This window comes from Fundulus heteroclitus, chromosome 20, assembly GCF_011125445.2.
Source record: "Fundulus heteroclitus isolate FHET01 chromosome 20, MU-UCD_Fhet_4.1, whole genome shotgun sequence".
In the NCBI taxonomy this organism is placed as follows: domain Eukaryota; kingdom Metazoa; phylum Chordata; class Actinopteri; order Cyprinodontiformes; family Fundulidae; genus Fundulus; species Fundulus heteroclitus.
In genome coordinates this window covers 45103629-45119077 of record NC_046380.1, presented here as the reverse complement: position 1 = coordinate 45119077, position 15449 = coordinate 45103629, and the positions used below count along the sequence as shown (strand labels likewise).

The following is a 15449-nucleotide window of genomic DNA, read 5'->3' as shown; positions in this document are numbered from 1 at the left end:
CCCAAAGGAAAATCTTACACACAAAGGAAGAACTTTACACACACACACACACACACACATAGCTCTTCCCAGCCAAGGAGGAACCACACACACACACAGCTCCCTCCCTCCCTTCGGAGCGCAGCTGAGGGAGGGCACGGGGCCCCGCCCGCGGAGAGACACACGAACCTTTGAAAGGAAAGAGTTCAGTCTGTAAGGGTTTCCTTGTTTCTGCGAGAGAAGTTAACCCCGTGGTACCTCTTAATTTTGGTTTATTATTGGGTTAAAATACCCTCAATATGCTTCAAAAATTTCAAAAATCTCTAAGAAGTGGAACAAAAGAACACAGAAGTTTGACTAGCCCTGGCCTGAAACAGGCAGTTTTGACACGTCTCTTTGTAAGCAAGTGGAAGTCAGAGTTATGGATTACAAAGCAAACAATAATAATAAAAAAAGAAAAGAGAAACGTGACCTTAAGCTGAAGATTTTAAATCTCTTTAAAACAGAAGGTGAGGCTTATAGAAGTGTTTTAAAGCAGAAATATATGGAAATGAAACAGCAGTCTGTAAATGATAAGGCAGACAATTCAAAAGCTGTGGGAATCTATCCATCCCTATCTGGCACAGTCAATATTATAGGAGATTTCTAGTATAAGAACAAGGATTCTCTGATCATAGATGCAGGAGATGGAACTGAAGGAGGTTCGCCAGTACATAAAGAGATTATGACGAAGGCCTCGCATATCAGTGTTGCAAACGCAGGAGGGTCCCCTTACCAAAAAGATCCCGCCCTAGTAAACATATATTCGTCAGGATCTCCAGCTGCTTCAGTTGCAACACATCAGAATAATGCAGGCCCAATAAATTCCCCTGTAAATGCTGAGAATCTGGCACCTAAGCATTGCAGTACCACAAAGAATACATCTGGGGATCCGAGAAGGTCGTTGACTCGGAAGTCTATGGGCGGAGTTGATTGTTATGCAGACTACGCTGGGAAGCAAAGGGGTAATTCATTTTGGGTAAACCTCGATCAAGAAGGGTTAGATTTGAAAAGAGAAATTGATCGCACCATAATTGAAGAGTTGGAACAGGAAATCAAAGAGGAAGCCATAAGACTAAATATTGCACCAGGAAATGCCAGCGAGCTCTTAGTGAAAAATCCACTTATAGCAGAGGTAGTGAAAGACCCTGGAGTAGGAACACAAGCCACTACCGGAAGGAGAAGTGATTTTAATTTGAGATACAGACCCAACATACATTCACCTGATAGGTACACAGATAACAAACAGTTACCAATACTTGTAAAAGGGAATGTGGCAAATTATGTTCCATGGACAAGTCAAGACTTGGTCGGAATGGTTGCAAAATTGCCAGACATTAACAAGGGTGCCAGCATGTGGATAAAGGTGTTTGAAGAGGAAAAATGTGGGGAAAATGCTAGCAATCGGCGATTGAAAGACTGTTTTTGCAGAGTGCATTGAAACACATACTATGGAAAACGTCTTAAAGGAACGTTTTGATCCAACAGAGAGCGGATGGAATTGGATTCAATTTATTTCGCACAGCACTGTGGGAAGCACTGCGGAAGGAATTTCCAACGAAAATTTATCCCGAAGCATTAAAAGTGAATCCCATTGATCCCATTGATGCTACAAACCCAGCCACTTACATCGCAAAGCAGATGAAAAGATGGAAACAGGAAACAGAAGAGGAAGTAATAAAAGCCCTGTGCTGACAACTCTGTTGCAGAACTCCATCGTTGAAGCAATGCCTGGTCCTGTGAGAAGCAGGCTCGAAGATGTGGTGGCTCTGACGTCAATGCCTCACAGAGAGTTCCGTGATCATGTGATACATGCAGTGGAGAAGCACAGAAGACAAGAAATGACGCTTGCAGAATAAGATAAAAACATACAAAGAAAACTGGCACAAATTCAACTTGGAGAACTGTCAGGAAAAAATAAAGCCAAAACTCAAGCCACAATGATTAAAGCGACTGAACATGTAACACCACCTCAAGGTTTTTCAGAACGTATACCTGATGTGACAAATCAGGCACAAAGGAGTTTTCCGGCTCCTCAGCCCACCCAGCTGCAACAACCCGTGGTGAATGTCTATCCTCAATCACAAACTCACAACCATATGGGCCTCGTGGACGACAGCAAAGAGGTCCCGCCTGGACTAACAGAGGCAGGCCTGGTGCTCCTGGAATAATGGTAGCATGTTGGACATGCAATGAACTTGGACATCGTGCCGAGCATTGCCCAAGAGGCAACAACATACCTCTGAAGGCAATCGCGTGGCCGGTTCCGTCCAGGTCCGACAAGACGTCCTGTAAACCCACCAAATTTTGGTTAATAGGGGGCCCAGAGAACCTTACAGGGGAGAACCAGTGCCCGATCGTAAGCGACGGTGCTGACAATGAACCTATATTAAAAATTCTAATTGAAGAAAAAGAAACACCGATGCTGGTCGATATAGGAGCAGCTTACACGTGTGTAAGTCCAAATTATGCAAAGCACCTCCCCATGTCTGATTGATTTCAACAGTAGGGTTCTCGAGAATAAGACAGCTAATACAAATGACAGCTCCTGTAAGACTGGCAACTGATGAGGATGAAATAAAAATACCAATCCTTGTCTCTGACCAAACGCCAATTAACCTGTTGGGAAGAGATGCATTGTGCAGGATGAAATTAAAAATTTGTTGTTCTCCTCGGGGTCTGTATGTTGATAAAACAGTTCTGGGTTTTCAAATGTACATGCAAACACATGAAGCTAATGTTTATTGGCTAGGAGACATTTCGGGCCCAGTTGAAGATGTACAGTAGTCACTAACTGGGGCCAGTACATTAAAGCTCAAATTCCAGAAGCCAGAAAACCTTTTCTAGATTACCACTGCACCATGTTCTATGACATTTCAACGAGCACGGAGTTTGAAGAAAAATGGGACAATTCTACAAAAAACAGAACTGTTAATCTTCAAAAGAGCAGACGGCAGTCCAGCACTATATCAAGAACAGTTAAAAGACCTGATTGCATCGATGATGCTGCCATCAAGGCTGGCAGTAATTAAATGCAACGCCCATCGTAAAGGTAATGATTTAATCATTATGGGGAACAACGCCGCAGATGAGGCAGCAAAACTAGCATCTAAGTGCCAGATGGCTATCTTGGCACCAGAGGTCACCTTGGAACCAATGGTGACACCAGAAGACATCATTTTGATGCAGCAGGAGGCAGGTGCGAGTGAGCACACACTCTGGGCGCAGGGAGGTGCGACAATGAGTGAAAGTGGTTTGTGGAGATCACAAAGTTAGTTGCACCAGTAGCATTGGTGACAATGTTGATCTCAGAAGCCCATGGTTTGGATCACTGTGGGAGAGGAAAAGTGATGGAGAAGTTGAAAAGGCAAGGTTATTGGTCACCTTACATGCAAGCATTGGTGGATGAAATCTTGAGCCAATGTGAAATATGTGCAGAAAACAGTGTTTGAAAAGGCATAAAATCACAGATTGGACACATTCCGGTCCCTGACGGACCCTTAAAACTTCTTGTGATAGATTATGTTGACATGACAAAGCTAGTACAAGGGAAAAGGTACATGTTGGTGGTGATCGATCGGTTCAGCTGATGGGTTGAAGCAGTCCCATCAAAGACATTGGGAGCTGATGCAGTGATTAAGTTTCTGACAAGAGAGGTGATTCCGAGACTTGGCATCCCATCAGAAATCAGTTCAGATAATGGTTCAGCATTTATCCAAAAGGTGTTGAAAGGTGTTTTGTCAAAGCTAGGAATTAAACAACGTTTTGAAGCAATTTACCACCCACAGAGTCAGGGTATTGTAGAGAGAATCAATGGAACTTTGAAAGCTAAGCTGAATAAAATCTGTGCTTCTACTAAACTAAACTGGGTTGATGCTTTGCCGCTTGCGCTAATGAGCTATCGCATGCAGTTGCATCGAAGCACACATTTAACCCCGCATGAAATGCTAACAGACAGAACAAGGCCAGTGCCTACAGACAGAGTTGAAAGCATATATGGATCAACTAACTGCTATCCATAGAGCTATCTATCTGCAGGAAAAAGCCAGAAGTTCCTGTCCAGAGTTGGTGGTGAAGAGACCAGTCGAACCAGGAGACCTGGTGTATGTGAAGGTGTTCAGACGTAAATGGAATGGCTCGAGAAGGGATGGACCCTTTGAGGTCAAACGAGCAACCGCAACCGCCGTCCAAGTAGAGGGGAGTGATACGTGGTATCATTTGACTCACTGTACTAAAGTACACACCAGAGACACTGTGAAGCCAGACATTGTGAAGCCAGAAATTTAGTTTGCAGCAATGAGACTGGTATTAATGACATTTCACCTGTGGATGTTGGCAGAAGTGGTGAACCTAACAACAGCGAGGCCAGGGATGAACTCTCACAGCCTGCAGCCAGCACCACAGCATCAGCCAACGTCAGTTCAACTACGAGTGGAGAGAGCAAAGAGTAGTGTGGGTCGAGACGATCAACATCCAACCATGAAATGTGGGACTTCAGTCTATAAAGGGAAATCCACCCTTGTAGAACAAGATAAGTACAACACAACATTAATGTCATAATCATTAAAGAGGGAAGGCGGGATTTAAGACTGCGGGATTTAAGACAGCACAACCAATGAGAGCGGAGTTAAAGGGGTGTCTAGTACCTTGTCAATCAAAGGCCAGGCGCGTTAGTGATTGGCTGCGTGGAGCACCAGGCCCCGCCCCTGCTGGCGCACAGCAACTTTGAAATGACAGGCCGAGCGCTTCAAACGGAGGCTCCCCGGGCGAACCTGAGCATGTAGGCACGTCTGGCTGAGCCAAACCAACACTTTTTTTGTAACGAGTAACTAAACCAAACATTGAAAATGTATCGGAGTAAAAGTATGCAATTAAGTTCGGAAATATAGTGAAGTAAAAGTAAAAGTTATCAAAAAAATGTATACCCGAGAGAAGTATAAAGTACTCCAAAATATACTTAAGTACAGTAGTGAAGTATTTCTACTTCGTTACTATACAACACTGACTATGACTATTCCCAAACTTTTCTTTTTAGGAGATCAAACGTATCCAGTGGCAGACTGTTACTGGATATGTGGTGACGACATGCTGATGAACACCTTACCTCTTAAGTGGGTGGGCACTGTGCATTAGTACGAATGAAAGTATCGATAACTTTAGTGTATGAAGGGGTAAAAGAATTAGCTCAAATTGAAGTAGGTAAAACTAGGTCTCGTCGGAGTCTAGACGATTACAGACTAAATGAAGGAGTTTATTTAAATCTAATTGGTCAACCAAGAGGAATTCCAGATGAATTTAAAGCACAACATGAAATTAAAGCAGGTTTTGAGTCTATTTTACCTTGGGTTACTATTAATAGAAATGTTGAGTGGATAATTACGTTTACTATAATCAGCAAAGGATGATAAATTTCACAGTTGAAGGACTTATGGCACTGGGAGATCAACTACATGAAACAAGTAGAATGGTAATGCAGAACAGACAAGCTTTGGATTGGCTTTCAGCAAGTAAGGGAGGTGTTTGTCACATGTTTGGTAATCGGTGCTGTACATATATTCCCATGAACACAGCTCCTAAAGGTTCGTTTAGGGTAGTAATGGTTAAACTTATGAAACTTAAAGAAGAGGTAAAGGAGAATGCTGGTAGAAACAACTGGTCGTGGAAAAGTCTGGAAGAAATTTTAGGAGAATGGGGAGCCTTGGCTGCAAAAACAGGAATAATTTTGGTGATAACGCTAATTGTAATCTTTTTGTTTGTGTGTTGTGTTGTGCCTATTATGAAAAGGTGGATTGTGGGAACGATGTATAAATGGATGATATCAGACAGCAGCCATCCGAAGGGCTGATCCCCGGCCGCCTGGACACGTCCATGGACTCGCGTATGCTACAGACCCATGCCACATGGAAAGGAGCCCCGTGATCAGGACGGACTCTTTTTGTCTTGCTACATGTCCATGGCATCATTCGAACCAAGCACACGAACTGCAGATGACTAACCCTATTAACCTTGTTTAAGTTACTCAATCTAAGAATAAATAAATAAATTATAATACAATGAAGCTTTAATAGATAAGGTAGCACAGGCGGCCGGTTAGTTTAAACTGTCATAACATTATATTCTAACATCCGTTTTTTAATACTCCGTATCAGTATTATTAAAAAGATAATTTACATATACATAAACCGTGTATTTCATATGTTGTTTGTTGTACTTTGTATATGTTACATTCTATGATGTTATGTTATATATTGTATTATGCTTATGTACTCTTTTTGAATGACAAGTGCTGGACTTCATTGCGAGTAGCATTGCTGATTTCCAATTGATGCCGGTCGGTCAGGGGGCCATGCTGGCGGATGCTCGGAGAGAACAGGGGTCCATGAAAGAGTTTTTTCCTGAGTACAATACATGAATAAGTGCCAACAACGGGGGGGTTTCACTCCCATATCTTTTGGTTTGATGCCAATGTGAAAGCAATGACTGTGTTGCATACTTAAACTCTCTCTCTGTCTTTCTCAGTCTCATTCTCTCTCTATTGTTGGTAATATGTTATTGATTGTAATCTGCACTTATTAGGGTTCCAAGCCCGCAGTGCAGGCGAATGGCTATGCCATTCGTTTCCTCTGTGAGCAGAGAACAGTATTGTTTTTCCTCTGTTTTTCCATTATTTTTTATTATAAATAATTATTTTTCTCCGCTAAAACGTGTTGTGCGGCCCATGCGGAATTGTAACGAACCTATTGAATCAGGTATCCAAGAACAGAATGTGCACCGCTACTCAAACCCAGAAATCAATCAATCAATCAATCATTCAATCAATCAATCAATCAATCAATCAATCAATAATTTTTATTTGTCAACTGCAATTTGCATTGCAATCAAAAGTTCAGTTTCAGTACAACTATCCATCACATACACTTTACAAACATTTTGGGGGAACGATTGACTGAGGCCTTGCGTTGCCAAGGAAAGCAGCCAGTCGGCGCTAATCAGCGCAGCCGTCAAGGCTGCATTCCTGCAAACTACCTCAGACCCCATTTGCATGGAGTACACAGGCGCTGCCCTTGAAATCTGTTGAAGAAAAATTTTACATTGGGAAAGTGGAGGGAGATAAAAAAAGACAGGTGCTTCACAATTTATGTTCCCACATATAGTGTGAATCATCCGACAAAAAACCTCATTAGCACAAATAGCACAGATAATTACGAGACACATATAAGCAGAAAGGTAAACATTTAAGTGCTGGTCGGGTGAAATGTCATCTGTATATGTGAGCATCTGTATGTGTGTCTAAGTGTTTGTGTTTCCGTGGGGCTCTCTAGAGGCCATTTGTCCTTGGTCTTATCCGGCAGCCAACAGTTCAGAGAGACTTGCCACAGATGTTCAGCAAGGAAGGTGGGGGGAGCAGGGGATTTGTGCGATGTCGCCATACCAACTCAGGGAGAATTTGATAGTGGGGAAGTCTGATTTGAAAAACAGAATTTGTTATGAGAACAAGCTGAAACCAACTTTTCCTTTCAGCTTTAGAGTCTTTTCCGTCGCTGTCTCCTGGATCCAATTCCAATATTCCAATCGGTGGGCTAGTTAATGTTCACGCTTCCAGGTTTTATCCAATCTCACCTCTGTGTACCACAACCGCAGTCAGCTTATCAAGTTGTCCGTTTTGTTCATTCAACGACCTAGTGATCGCGCCGACTGCCGCCGGCAGGCTGATCAAGGCCATGTTGACCGCCGGCAGCTTCTGAAGGTGTTGATACATTAAATATCCTCCGAGACCAAAAAAGAGGAATCCAAGTATCGTAAATCCAAATAAGTAGACGTCTTCTACGTCCTCAACAGAAAGAATTGAGAGGCACACCATGGACCATTTCTGCCACGGGTCCATGATGTATCCCGCAAAAAAAGTCCCGTCGGGACAGGCACGCTCCCCGGTCTTTTGCTTTCCAGTTGAAAAAATTTGATCAATAGCGTTGAGAGACCAGCTGACGAGATCCATAATTTCCTTAGAGCTTTTGGTTGCAATGAAGAAATGGCACAAAAGACACAAAACGAAGCAAATAGCAGAAGAGAAGGGGAAGGTTAATAGCAGATAAGGAGCTCTGGAGAGCTGAAGAAAAACCGACCGACCTCGAGGAGAGATAGAACAGAAGGTCTGAAGGAAATTCAGACCCCTCAACAACTAGGGGACGCTATAACAAAGGACAATGCGTTTCGGCCTATAACCACCAAACTACTGGTCCCACACTCAAGAACTTCACATCACTTTGTTTATTGGATGATTCTGCAAAATAAAGGGAATTGGCACACCCTTCGTTTCCCAGCTAGTTTTCGCGCTACATGGCTACAAAGGTTAAACCTTTCTTGTTAAACTCCTCCTACATTTTTTGTGCAATCTGCGCAAAACTCCATATATAACCGTATAATGTACAAATAAAAAAAGTTAATGCAGTGGATTTTTTAATTTTGACTTTTTCAAAAAGTAACGCTAAAATAAGTGATTGTTAGCTAGCTAGCTCTAAATGTAATTGCTGATTATTCTAAAACCATAACAGATTTTAACATGTCCTTTATAACCCATAGTCCAAATAAGATTTTGCACATGTGACCCGCCTTTGAGGATCGTCCATCACTAGGGGACGCTGTTATGTCAAGAAATCTACTACGCAAGAATGGCTGATCGGATTTTTACAAAACCTTCTTCATCTCCTTCCAGTCATAGCCCTGAACTCAGGTATTAAATATGGTAATGATTGAAACAAGTGGGCGGGGCCTATTTTCAAAAGTGTGAAAAAATCTGAAGAATAATAAATACAATAAAGAAAAGAATAAAAAATGCTTTAAAATAAATGTTTTGATCTCAGATTTTCAGGATGTATTCCGTGAATAAGGTGTAACAGTTCTCCCACTGCATGTATTAAGGTTTTTGAAAGTGCCACACTCTGTTTTTTTTTAAGTTTGTAAAATGGAGAAATCAATGTATTTTCCACAAATATTGTTCAATCCCCCAAAAAATGGCCTCTATTTGTAAAGCACATGCAGACTTAACATAGATTTCAGTTTAGTGAAAATCCAGACAATTTTGACTTATTTAGAAGCCATTGCAATTCACATGTTTAAGACTATAAAGTTAATTTTTTTTCTCTGAAACGCTTTTTTCAATGGGCATTTAAAAAATCACGTGGTTAGATAAAGCACTCTTTAAGATCCATGAATATTTTCAGAATTTTAGAGTAAACTGTTGATTTTAAACGAATTTATGAATTTTATGATCTGTTCACAGCTCCCACCATCCAGAGCTCTGACTATCCAGAGCTGTGTACAGGCCGGCCATTTGCCCATATTTGGGCACATCACAGGATGTGAAGTCACATCCCGTGATGTTTCTAAGCGGAGGAGAAACTTGAAGAGGGAGGAATTGGAATTTGAAATCAGAAAAGCTCAAATTAATAAAGAAAGTATTGTAGCAGTGTTTTTTGATATTGAAAAGGCATATGAAAGAAGGTTTATTAATTAAAAGTATAAAGATGGGTATTACAGGTAGGATGTATTGGTGGATCACAGATTTTCTAACTAAAAGACAAATACAAGTTCTGAGAAATATATTGTTGAAAATGGTACTCCACAGGGAAGTATAATAAGTCCTTTATTATTTTTGATAATGATAGATGATGTGTTTCAAAATATAGATAATGGAATGGGTTTTTCTCTTTTCCATGATGATGGAGCTATGTGGAAGAGAGGAAGGAATTTGGAGTTTATTACTGAAAAGATGCAAGAAGCTATTTTTAAAGTTGAAGAATGGTCATTAAAATGGGGATTTAAATTCTCAGTGGATAAGACTAAAACAATGTTCTTTTCAAGGAATTAAAATTATATAATCAAGAAATAGAAAGAGTGAAACAATAAAATTTTTAGGGGGTTGGTTTGACGAAAGAATAACATGGAATATACACATTCAAAGAGTCTTAATTCAAATATATTTTATTTATATAGCCCCAATTCATGAAACATGTCATCTTGAGGCACTTTATAAAGTCAAAATCAATCATATTATACAGATTGGTAAAAAATGTCCTATGTAAGGGAACCGGTTGTTTGCTTCAAAGTCCCGACAAGCAGCATTCACTCCTGGAGAAGCGTAGAGCTACAGGGAGAGTCGTCTGCATTGTCCATGGCTTTGCAGCAATCCCTCATACTGAGCAAGCATGAAGCGACAGTGGGAAGAAAAACCACCCATTAGCGGGAAGGAAAAACCTCCAGCAGAACCGGGCTCAGTATGAACGGTCATCTGCCTCGACCGACTGGGGTTACAGAAGACAGAACAGAGACACAACAAGACAGACAAAAAAGCACAGACGCACACATTGATCCAGTAATCTGTTCTACATTAGATGGTTATAGCGGGTGATCTGTCTTCTCTGGGTGAAGTCACAGTTAACAGAATGTCAGACCAGGTGTACCTACTATGAAGAAAAGAGAGAGAGCAAAAAGTTAAAAGCTGAAATGACAAGAGTCATTTCAATGTAATGCAATGCAAAACTGCATTGCATCTACTTTTTTTGACAAATGCAAGAAAGTAATAAATATTATGAAATGCTTAATTGGTAGGGAGTGGGGAGCAGATAGAATAGCACTGAAGAATATATATACAGGATAAATTAGATCAGTGATAGAATATGGAAGTAGTGTTTATAATTCAGCAGCAGAGACAAATCTACATAAATTAGATCGGATTCAGTATCAAGCATTGAGATTATGTACAGGAGCAATTAAAACTACTCCAACAGCAGCATTATTAGTAGAAATGGGAGAAATGCCACTTGCATTTAGAAGAGAGCAATTAACATTGGTAATGCCAGATAATGATGCAAATGTGTAAATACGGTGTAGACTCCAGTTTACAGTTCAACAGTCAGATGGCAACACAAAAAAGCTGTTGCAAAACCTGGTGGACCTGCAGCAGGTGCTGCAAAACCTTTTCCCAGTGGACAGCAGGGAGAACAGTCCATGGTGGGGTTGTGAGGGGTCTCTGATGATGTTATGGGCTCAGGACAGGCAGCACTGGGATGAAATGTCTTTAATGGAGGGTAGGGTACCCCGATGATCCCTTCTGCTGTCATCATCACTCTCCTCAGGTTCCTCAAGTCAGAGGCGATGCAGCATCCATACCACACAGACAAACAGCTGGTCACAATGTTCTCTATGGTGCTGCTGTAGAAGGTCATGAGGATGGGCGGGGGCAGGTGGGCTCTCCTCATCCTGTGCAAGCGCTTCTGTGCCCTCTTCGCCAGTGACATGGTGTTCACAGACCAGCTGAGGTTGTCTGTTATGTGCACCCAAGGAATTTATTGCTGCTGACCACCTCCACAGCTGAGCTGTTAAGGAGAAGTGAAACATGGCGAGGCAATTTCTTCCTGAAGTCCACGATGATCTCTTTTGCTTTCTCCACGTTCAGGATCAGTCCTGGTCCTGGTCGTTGTCGTCTCTAATCAGGCCCACCACCGTCGTGTCATCTGCAAACTTAATGTGATTGGTGGTGAACCTGGGGACACAGTCGTGTGTCATCAAGGTGAACAGCAGGGGGCTCAGGACACAGCCCTGAGGAAAGCCTGTGCTGAAGGTGATGACATCAGAGGTATTCTGTCCAACCCGGACCAACTGAGGTCTGTTGGTGATGAAATCTAGCAGGCAGTTGCGAAGAGGTGTGCTGAAGCCCAGATGTTCCAGTTTTGATGGTGTTGAACGCTGAACTGAAGTCCAGGAACATGATCAAGGGGGCGGGACGTGGGTGTGCTTGGAACCCGTTAATAACTGCTAGCAGTTCTAATTATATGTCATTATTAGATAAGCACTTATGTTGACACCTTGATTGCATTAGTATATTATCCATTGGTTGTGTAAGCAATTACATTTTTACATGTTTGTTATTCTTGTAGCTAAGCTTGATTACTGTGGAGTAAGATTTTCTCTTTATACCATGTTTAGTCAATGTAGAGGTCTCTTTAGATATGTCACGTTTTTAATGTAAAAGGGAGGATGTGCAGAGGTTTGATAAACATCATTAAGGTCATTCTGACCTGGCTCTCAGCAATGGGAGAAAAGAGAGGAAACATCTGGAAAGAGAGCAATAACATTGTTTAACTGTAGTGTTCCAAGATATGTCAAGTAGCGGAATTAATTGGTCTGTTTTCGTACTCTGAGTTAAACGTTTACCAGAAGTGAAGTCCAGCCTGCCAAGAAGCTGGACGTCACTAGCTTGCAACACACACCAATGGAGACACGCAGATTCTTATTGTAACGACTTATAAAAAAGGCCTGTTCACTGTATTGTTTAGAACTCTTGCTTCACACCCGTTTGTACGTGCAAAGTTGAATGGAATAAATGAGTTCTCGTTGGCAAGACAGTGAAACGATTCATCCCAGAGTCTTCTTTCTTTTTAAGGTTCAATAGTTAAATAATCTCCCACATAAATGCCTGAGACTACTTTTCAAAATAAAAGCAATGTGTTTGACATGTATCAACCTATTTATACTTTGTTTCTTTACACATATTTACTTCAGTTAGTTAATATTATTTCTTACAGCTTTATGTAATATTTTTTATTATTCAGGTATGCTGTTGTGTATGGAAATATATATATTTTGGTCAGAGTTACTGTTTAGGCTGAATAACTACTAAAACAATAGCAAACAGGCTTAAACATGCTTGCTGTTGCAATGACCCGGATAACTGAGAATTTGCACAGGGATACTAAAACAATTTGTTAGATGTTACTCATCAAAATCCATCTACATGATGTGGAATTTCTAAATTAAAGCCCTCCAAAAACTCTATGTTAAGTCAATTTGACCTACGTTGCTGTCAATGTTGCTACTAAACGGTACGTTTTCAGTGGATACCGTCACTTCAGCCTGACAGTAGAACACCTCCAGATGTTGCTCAACAGATTGCATCCACATCTGATGTGGAATTTCAAATTAAAAGCCCTTCAAAACCACTACATTTAGTCACTTTGAACTAAGTTGCTGTCAATGTTGCTACTAACCCTTACGTTTTCAGTGAAATTTTTTTGATTCAGCATGACAGCAGAACACCTACAGATGCTGCTCAACAAAGCTCATTAAATTTGATATGGAATTTCAAAATTAAAGACCGTTCAAACATTAAGTGTATTGGTCATACACTATGTTGCCAAAAGTACTGAAAGGAGCATATCACTTCTGTCTGTGAGTCAGAACCTTTTGTCGACAATGAGATAACCAGAGCCAACCTCTTCAATTTTTATAGCAGCTCTGATGATTTTTGTAATCTTTTCATTTTAAATGATCAAATATTAAAACATTTGAGCTTATGTTATCGCACACTTCTGTGTCCTGTTCGACTGGGGATCGCCCCTGGAAGGATTCACGTCTGCACTTGGTTTGTAGACCTGGACTGCTCCCTGCCTTTAAGAGATCATTCCTCTGATCAGAAGGAATACTTTTAAAAGATTTCTCTCTGTTCTTCCCTTTGGTAATGTAATAAAAGCCATCCCTGTCGTTTCAACGTGTAATGTACAGCCATCCGTGCAGACGGTGGTGTTTTAAGAGCCGCGCTCTCTGGAGCTCTACAGCGCGCTCAGAATAAATCCATCCCCCACCCTCGCACTCCTACACCCACAGCACAATATAATTTCCCTTTAGAAGAAAGAACAAGACTAAGTTGCTCCGTACATGACAGCAATTTGTAATATCATTAGTGAAAAAGAGGGAAAGTCTGGCATGGACAGAACCCAACCAGAATAAGATAATCGTCTACGAGTATGAAAGTGGAACCAAGATTTCCACTGAAATGTTCTGACTAAACATGTTGAAGACAGAGGTTTACCTGCAAGAAACGGTGATTTCAATTTTAGTCGCAGGAACAGCGGAGTTTAACGGGTCGAAATCTCCTATAGTCGCCATAGCTGATGTTTTATGATTTTATCCTAAATTGGCTTCAAGATTCCAGCGATTCTGGTCCTCTGGCTGAGAGAGAGAGAGAGAGAGTGCGCTCCGGTGGATGCTGCTGGCGGCCGCTGGAGAGCAACTGTGGGTGAAAGCATACCTGAGGATCCCCCCTTATACACAGCGAGAGGGAGAGGAGAGGATGGAGACAGCAGGATGCTTTCTCCACATCCACCACCAGGTGGAGGCAGAGACCTTACAACTGCTTGCTGCTTGCAAAACGGTCCTACAAACAAACGCTCTTTGTTGGCAATCTCATCTAAACCTGAAATCAACTTTTACCTCAACAAATCCGATAGTAGATTGTAAAATTAAGAAAGGAAATGGTACCAAAAAATGTTTAATGATATAAATTAGAACGTATGAAAGCTGTGAGCAGCATTGAGCAGCCATCACACAGACCATAATGCAAAAACATGACTGGTAGGTCAATTGGTTACTAAGTTTACAAATTAAAAAAACACTTGTAGGACATTGACTCAAGTATTCTAATATTATTCCCCACTCAGCATGTCTCCTTTTGCAGCTAGTTACAGCAGGTGTTAAAAATATAATGTCCAACAGGTATTACAGTTTTTATTGATTGCTTTGACGCAGCAGTCAACTGAAAACCCACATTTTTCAAAACAGTTAACGCAGAGGCCTAAACAGTGGCAACAATGGTCAAAATTACACATTTTGTTAGCAAAAGGCTCAAACTCTGCCAAAACATTTAAAATATGAACCAAAAGCCCATTTTGCCATCAAACAGCACAACCTGCACACAAATGTTTGAGGCCTTCCAATCATTCGTTACACAAGGGGCAACAAAATACAAAATACCGTACTCAATGTGAATCAGTGCAGCATTGCTGGTCACTGTAGCCAAAGACTGGACACAGCTTACATGTCAGTGTCATTTGTAGTCAACTTTGCCTTCTTGCAAAAAATGGATCCAGAATCAGATATGCTGTGATCCAAATTTGATGGATTATTCTTTTTTTTTTTTTCAGATTGTGGCTACAAATTAAATATTCCAATAGAAAATACTAGAGCTGTCTGTTTCTTCTAATCTCTTCTCTCTTGACAAATAGGCCACATGGCTCCATTTTCATCACACTCAATATTTTCCCTTGTGATGCACCTAGGGAAAAATCTTCTTGCATGCCTGATCCATCCTTGACATGCCTCTACATCTATATCTTGGGCAGCAGCAGTCATTGCATTGAGCAAGGGCATCTGCTCATAGGGACAGTGATCATATACCTTCCATCTCCATGCACTGAATAACTCCTCTATAGGAATAGATAGAGATATAGCTGCATATATTGTATAGCAGCAACATTACCTGTTCTCCAGTTGAAAAACTCTTACAATGGATGCAACCGTGTTTCTATTGAGAACAGGTTGGACTCTTTGTCCCGCCCCTCTAAGTGAAAGGCCATGATTTACCACATGATCAATCA

At 41.2% G+C, this 15449-nt stretch overlaps 1 protein-coding gene across 3 annotated transcripts in view; it reads right to left on the bottom strand.

Annotated features, from left to right (window-relative positions):
* The window catches only part of LOC105933703 (copine-9), a 299289-nt gene extending 285194 nt beyond the window's left edge, over nucleotides 1-14095 (bottom strand). For all 3 annotated transcript variants that reach the window (XM_036151288.1, XM_036151289.1, XM_036151290.1), the window contains exon 1: nucleotides 13886-14095. In XM_036151288.1, the coding sequence (XP_036007181.1) occupies nucleotides 13886-13962 (77 nt within the window). In that variant the 5' untranslated portion in view covers nucleotides 13963-14095. The remainder of the gene's footprint in view (nucleotides 1-13885) is intronic.
* Nucleotides 14096-15449: the final 1354 nt, after the last annotated feature.